The following is a 7,362-nucleotide window of genomic DNA, read 5'->3' as shown; positions in this document are numbered from 1 at the left end:
AATTAAAACAATACATATAGGTCCTCACCTAACACCTATACAAAATGTACAACACTCAAAGAATATATTTTGAATTCTCACAAATATTTTAACTTATGTAGATAAAAAAAAAATAAGTGAGTTATTGTAATTTTTTTTAATAGGTACTCATATAAATATATATTAATACATACAATTTTAAATATAAATTAACAATTTTAAATATTTTAAAATGTTTATAATATATAATAAATCAAGATTTAGTGATTAAATATGTGAATAAAATTGTTGGTTAATCAAACTAATGATGATTTTCCGATCTATCGTTCTATGATGTTTATTTTTTCAAACTTACCTATTTGTTTATATTTCTCAAACTAATATAGTTTGCTTAAAACTCAATTATTTATTTTTATTTAAACAATTAAAACTCATTATTTAATATATATATTTAAATTATTATTTCATCGAAATATTTAAATTATTTTTTTATAAGTTTGATTATTTATATTTTTATAAATTTGATAATATATATAAATTATTTTTTTATAATTTTAATTTTTTATATTTTAATGTATATATATATTTATAAATTTAATTATTTATTATTATTTTTATAAAGTTTTATATAATATTATATAAATGAAAATCGTTTAAATATAATTACAAAAATACGAGTGTTCAAAATATCACTAAACACAGTCGAAACATAACGAGATTAACCTAACAATATATACAAAAATATGTTCGTTCATTCTAGATTTTATGTTAGACGTTTGTTAGGAATATTTTAGAATAGAAAGCTGAAGTATTTAAGATAAAACCATTATTAGATTTTTTTTGGATGCACTCATAAAAAGTGAAATAAGGATATGAAAAGTATATATAAAAAATCAATCTTTTGACTTTATTTTCTTTGTTTAAATATATAATTTTGTAGATGCTAATTTTTGACACCTAGAAAATTAAATCGTTAATAAATAAGTAAATAAATAAATCAGATTAACTAAAAGACTCAAACCTAAATAATTAAATAAGTTAAAAAGGCAAAACAAATAGAAGAAAATCTGGAGAGTTTATTTGCACTAGGCCTTGGTTTTAACCAGAAATAGAGAGACGATGAGATGTTAAGCTTGGGCGGTTAATTTTAGAGAAAAGGTTATAAGACAAGAGAGAACGAGTTTTTCATTCACCATTGGTGTCTTCAAACTTCTGCTAGGGAAAATGCGTTTATGAACTTATTAGAGCATCTCCAACTGAGACGCAAACAAACGGAAACTCAAATCCCTTTTTCTTCCAATCGAACAGTAAGCGCAAACTCATTTTATGTTTTTGATGAAATTCTCCCTTACTCAAAACTCAATAATAATAATAATAATAATAATAATAATATGGAGACGATATTAAAATATTAGGGTGTAATTTATAACATTATAATATATATGTGATATTACAAAGTTATAAAAGTTGATGTAAAAAAGAATATTATAAAAATATTCTCTTAGATTTGGAAATGAGTTTTCGGCTGAAAAAGAATTATTGTTTAATGTGACATTTGAACAAAAATGAGTTTGAAACTGAGTTTTTCAGTTATAGATGGTCTTAGAGTTTTGTTTCAGCTTGCTTAAGAAGTGTTTTAGCGTCGTCTAACAAGCTTTAACTTGTAGTCTGATTTCTTCTTTTTCGATTTTGTATCTTCGAGTAATTTCTATATATTTTATTGACTTAATTTGTGATCTTCGGTAAGAGTGTGCAAATGGATAAATCAATCTATATTACCTAACCAAATTAAATTTAGTGAATCCATTTAACAAATAATATGGGTATGATAATTCAAACTAAATTTTAGTTAGTAATATATTTATTACGTTTTTTTTATCCAAATTAACACATTTTGATCAGGTTTACAATTATGATTCGTTTTATCTAATTTAATATGTTTTTAACTTATTCAACACGTTTTTAACTAATATTTGATTCATTTTAAATCGTTTGACCCGTTTTGACGGTTCGTTTAGTACAGTTTTAGTTTTTAACAAATATGTAACACGTTTTAAACCGTTAACGCGTTTTGACACGTTCAACACACTTTTGATGCATCTAATTAACACGTTTTGGCCCGTTTAACACATTTTTGACACATTTAACATTTTTAGTCCGTTTAATTTGTTTTTGCTCAGTTAAATACATCTTTAACATTATTTTATGTTTTTTTTATTCGTTTAACATAATTATTTGAAATTATTTTGTTATTTAATTACTAAATTAGTTGAAAAAATAGTATGGAACTGGTGTTTCAAATATCAGTATGGATGAGTGTTTTTTGGTGTGGATGCTTCCCGTGGGCATTGAATGAGTGTTGATGATAACTAAAGCATTTTCAATTGCTTGATTCCTTAAATAAATTAGGTCTATTTGGAAAGAGATGGAAAGTTCTAATTAAGCCATTTTGTTGGAGGCTGGTCACAACAACTAGACCATTTCCTAACCAATCACTGAGCCTAAAATAAAATTTTTAAAATTTTATTTCTTAATTTCTCGAGAAATAATTAAGTGACGATTCTTAAAAAGAACTATTGATTATTACTAAGTTTTATTTTCAAGAGAGTCGTATTCTCGTTTTGTTTTCCGAGATTCGAAAAGAAGGTAAGCCACATGACTTAACAAAGTAATCGACTAAAACATTTTTGAAAAAAAAATACTCGGTTAAGCTTATCATTAAATTCTCTTGTCTCCTACCACATGAGCATTTGAGCTGAAGGTAAGACATTAAACTCAGACCAATTGGAAGATACGAACAGCCTTAAAGATGGGATCTGAAATTTTTTAAAAATCGAAAAGTGGAGACGTTCAACTTTATTTGTCTAATTTTGACAATATAAAATATTTGTTAAGTAAAATTTGGTTATAAATGTGTTATTATTCATTTGATAATTAAATTATAAATAATTTTCTTCTTTTAGTAATATAATTATTTTATTTTGTTATGTCTAAACCAAAATATTCTACATATTGACCTTAGATTATATTCATATTTTAAACTTTTATTTAAGTATACAACGTCATTCGTAAAAAAAAAAAACTACTTTTTTTTTTTGTCCAAGTATGCCTAACCGACGAGAAAAAACGACAGGGACAAGGCACTCTTCTTAACACATATTTATTAGTTAGTATTTAATATATGCCTCATCTTTATAATTTACCCAGATATTATAAGAGTTTGTTTGACTTTTGATTTTTTTTATTATTAAATATTAAATAATTTTTTTTTTATTATTTGATGGATAAAATAAAATATGGAATAAATAAAGTGAAATGTAAAAAAATATTGAATTTTAGGTAAAATAAAAAAAAAATAATAATACCAAACAAGCACAATTGATGTATTCATTATTATTATTATTATTATTATTATTATTATTATTATTATTATTATTATTATTATTTATATAATAATTTTTTTTAATATAAATATAATATTTTAATTTATTATAACTTTAGAGTTTAGACGGACCAAAAAGACAAAAGTGAAGCTAGTAAAAAATATTATGGCGACATAAAATATAAAATATATCTGCATGCCCTATTTTGCATTTAATTTATGGAGTAGATAAAGGTAAAAATATAATCGAGCCAGTACGTAGATCATATTATTTACAAATATAAATATTAACATTGACCTTATTTTAAATACAATAGAGTCATTATAAGTTCCTTAAATAAAAAGAATGAAAGGTATATAAATGTTAAAGTTCTTTTCATCTTTGCTATATATATAGCTATCTACATTATAAATTGGCATCATCAACAATAATGGCTATCATCTTCCCTTTAGTTTCCATTCAAGCTGTGATTTCCTTTATGGTTTTTGTATCATTTTTTATCCTTTTGAAGAGAAGAGTAGTAGTGAATCCAAGGTTATCTACTAAGGCATGTCTACCACCCGGTCCTAAGCCATGGCCAATTATCGGTAACCTTTACTTATTGATAAACAATAAGCCATTTTCACAATGGATACACGATGCCATGTCGAAGATGAGTGTCGAGATCTTTTGCATCCGCTTAGGGAACGTTCATGTGATTGCTGTCACTTCCCCTGAGATATCATGTGAGTTTCTAAAGAAACATGACTTGTCTTTCGCGTCACGTCCTAACTTCCTATCTGCGGAGCTGGTTAGCAAATTTTCTACGGCTGCTTTGACACCTATGGGTGACCAATGGAAGAAGATGAGGCGTGTCCTCGTCTCTAACATCCTATCTCCGACAAGCCACAAGTGGATGCATGAGAAGAGAGTTAAGGAGGTTGACCACCTCGTTCGCTATGTTTGGAACCTTATAAAGGGAAACAATGGTGTGGTGAATGTTAGAGTTGTCACACAACATTTCTGCACGAATGTCATAAGACAAATGATTTTTAGCAAGAGGTTTTTTGGGGAAGGGACTCTAAATGAAGGGCCGGGAGTTGAGGAAGAGGAACATGTGGATGGGCTTTTTAAGATACTCAAATATTTGTACTCCTTTAGCATTTCCGACTACGTTCCATTTCTTCGGCGTCGTTTGGATCTAGATGGCCATGAGAAGGCAATAATGAGAGCCCTAAAGAGCATAAATAAATATCAAGATCCAGAGATAGACTCAAGAATTAAACAATGGAAGGATGGAACGAGGCAAAAAAAAGACGATTTTCTTGACGTTCTCATCACTCTTCAAGATAATAACGAAAATGCTTTATTAACAAGAAAAGAGATTAAAGCCCAAATTATGGTAAGAAAGAATATTTTCACATTTCCTTATATCACATGATTTTTTCAAATTGATGCACTAATCTATAAATCCTTTACATATGAATCCAGGAAATAATGATAGCAACAATCGATAATCCATCAAACGCCGTCGAATGGATTATTGGAGAAATGATAAACAATACCGAGATATTGGTAAAAGCCATTCAAGAATTAGACCAAGTTGTTGGAAAGGATCGACTTGTTCAAGAATCTGACATACCAAAACTCAATTATATTAAAGCTTGTATAAGAGAGTCTTTTCGAATCCATCCTATGGCGCCTTTCAATGTCCCTCACGTGTCCATGTGTGACACTATGGTTTCAGGTTACTTCATACCAGAAGGAAGCCATGTTCTTTTGAGCCGTATAGGTCTTGGAAGGAACCCTAGGATTTGGGATGAACCACTTTTGTTCAAGCCCGAGCGTCACCTCAAAGACGACAAGTCACAAGTGATATTGACTGATCCAGATCTTCGTCTATTGTCATTTAGTATAGGCCGACGTGGTTGTCCTGGAGTCAACTTAGGATCCACAATGTCGATTATGCTTTTAGCTCGACTTCTTCAAGCTTTCACATGGTGTCCATTGCCAAATACTTCTTGTGTTAATCTCATGGAATCTAAAGATGATATGTCTATCTCCAAGCCTCTTCACGCCTTTGCAATAGGGGTGAGCATTGGGTGGTTTAATCCGAAATCCAATCCAATCCGAATCTTAAATACTAATTCGGATTGGATATTTCGGATTGGACTGAGATCGGATCGGATTGAGTTCGGATTGAATTAAATCGGATTGGATTAGGATTATCCAAATTATCCAAACTATCTAAATAAAAATATTTTTTTTAATTAATTTTCTTTAAATTAAATTTTATCTCAATATAATATATATTTTACTTGACAGCGATATTTATTTTTATTTTTTTTGTTTTTATTTTTATTATTTTTTTAGATTCAAAATTAAAAATAATAAAAAATTCGAATTTTAAAAAAAAAATTAAAAAAAATTTAAAAAAAAATTTAAAAAAAAATTAAAAAAAAATTAAAAAATTTTAAAAAAAAAATTAAAAAAAAAAATTGTTGACTAATTTCAAGCTGAAATATATAAATATTTTTTAGTTTGGATTATCCAAACCATTTTCAATCCAATCCGTATCCGATCCGTATTAATTAGTAAAATGGTTTGGATTACGGATTGGATAAACTTAGTTTGGATTTAATACGGATCGGACAAAACGGATTGGTTTTACCCATTTGCTCACCCCTACTTTGCAAAGCCGCGCTTGGATGAGAAGTTCTATAATGCACTCTATCAAAACTAGATCTACACAAGTTGTGTTACATTGAAACCTACTTAAATAATAAGAGAAATAATTGAGAGAATTTTGAAGAGACAATGAGAAACTGAAAAAAAAATTCTCTGGTCAAATAGATTACATAAATCATGTTCCCTTCATATAAATGTTCTTCTCCCCTTAACAATATTTTTCATCTTTCAATTGCCTCATTAACAATGGCCATCGTTTTCTTACCACTTACCATTCAAGCTCTTATTTCATTTATGGTTTGATATCGGGTTTTCTCATTTTCAAGAGAAAGATGAAGACTTCAAGGTAACCTGCAGGTCTCCCACCCGGTCCGAAGCCATGGCCAATTATCGGTAACCTTGATTTGATGTTAAAGAATAAACCATTTTACCCTTGGATAAACCATGTCTTAAATGCAGGGGAGGAGCCAGGATTTGAAACCTACCCGGGCTAATTTTTTATTAAAAAAATCTATCCGGGCTAGTTTTATAGTTTGCTGTCACCAATGTCTTTCAGCAACGGAAAATAACCAATAACGACGGTAATTACCGTCGTTATTGATAACATACATACAGGCTGTTTAAGGCTACCCGGGCTAACTTGTACTTGGCTCCGCCCCTGCTCAAATGGGCGTTGAGATCTTTTGCATCCGGTTAGGGAACATCCATGTGATCCCCGTTACATCTCTTGAGATTGCATGCGAGTTCTTGAAGAAAAACGACGCTGTGTTTGCTTCGCGTCCAATTATCCTATCAGCCGAGGTGGTGGCCAAGGTGGTGAGTGGTGGATTTTCCGCGGTTACATGGACGCCTTTGAATGATTAAGGGAAGAAGATGAGACGTGTCTTGGCCTCTAGCATCCTTTCTCCTGCCACCCACCAATGGATGCATGATAAAAGAGCCGAGGAGGCTGACCATCTCATTCGATATGTCTACAACGTTATGAAGAGCAACAATGGTGTTCGCTTCACAACACTATTGTGGGAATGTGATTTGAAAAATGATTTTCAACAAAGGTGTGTTTGATAAGAGGAATTGAAATTGGAATTTAAATTGGAATTCTAATTCCAATTTCACGAGAATTAACATTAAATTACAATTCAATTCCTATGTTTGGAAACATTATAGAATTATAATTCAATTCCAATTTCTATGTTTGGGAAAATGATAAAATTGTAATTCAATTCCAATTTCTATATTTGTAAAATAAAATATCGGTTCATGTTAACTTCTTAAATATGTTTTCACGTTTTGGTACGTTTAATACGTTTTTGACATATTTAACACATTTAAT

The 7,362-nt window shown here is 29.3% G+C and overlaps 1 protein-coding gene across 1 annotated transcript; it reads left to right on the top strand.

Moving 5' to 3' along the window:
• The first annotated feature begins 3,792 nt into the window (after positions 1-3,792).
• Positions 3,793-6,893, top strand: LOC124934553 (isoleucine N-monooxygenase 1-like). Its single transcript, XM_047475083.1, has 3 exons — positions 3,793-4,743; positions 4,833-5,432; positions 6,783-6,893. The coding sequence occupies exons 1-3, from the start codon at positions 3,793-3,795 to the stop codon at positions 6,891-6,893; spliced, it is 1,662 nt and encodes a 553-aa protein (XP_047331039.1).
• Positions 6,894-7,362: the final 469 nt, after the last annotated feature.

The sequence above is a fragment of the Impatiens glandulifera genome, chromosome 4 (assembly GCF_907164915.1).
Source record: "Impatiens glandulifera chromosome 4, dImpGla2.1, whole genome shotgun sequence".
In the NCBI taxonomy this organism is placed as follows: Eukaryota; Viridiplantae; Streptophyta; class Magnoliopsida; order Ericales; family Balsaminaceae; genus Impatiens; species Impatiens glandulifera.
Note: the sequence above shows the minus strand (reverse complement) of the source record. Positions and strands in the feature narration are given on the sequence as shown.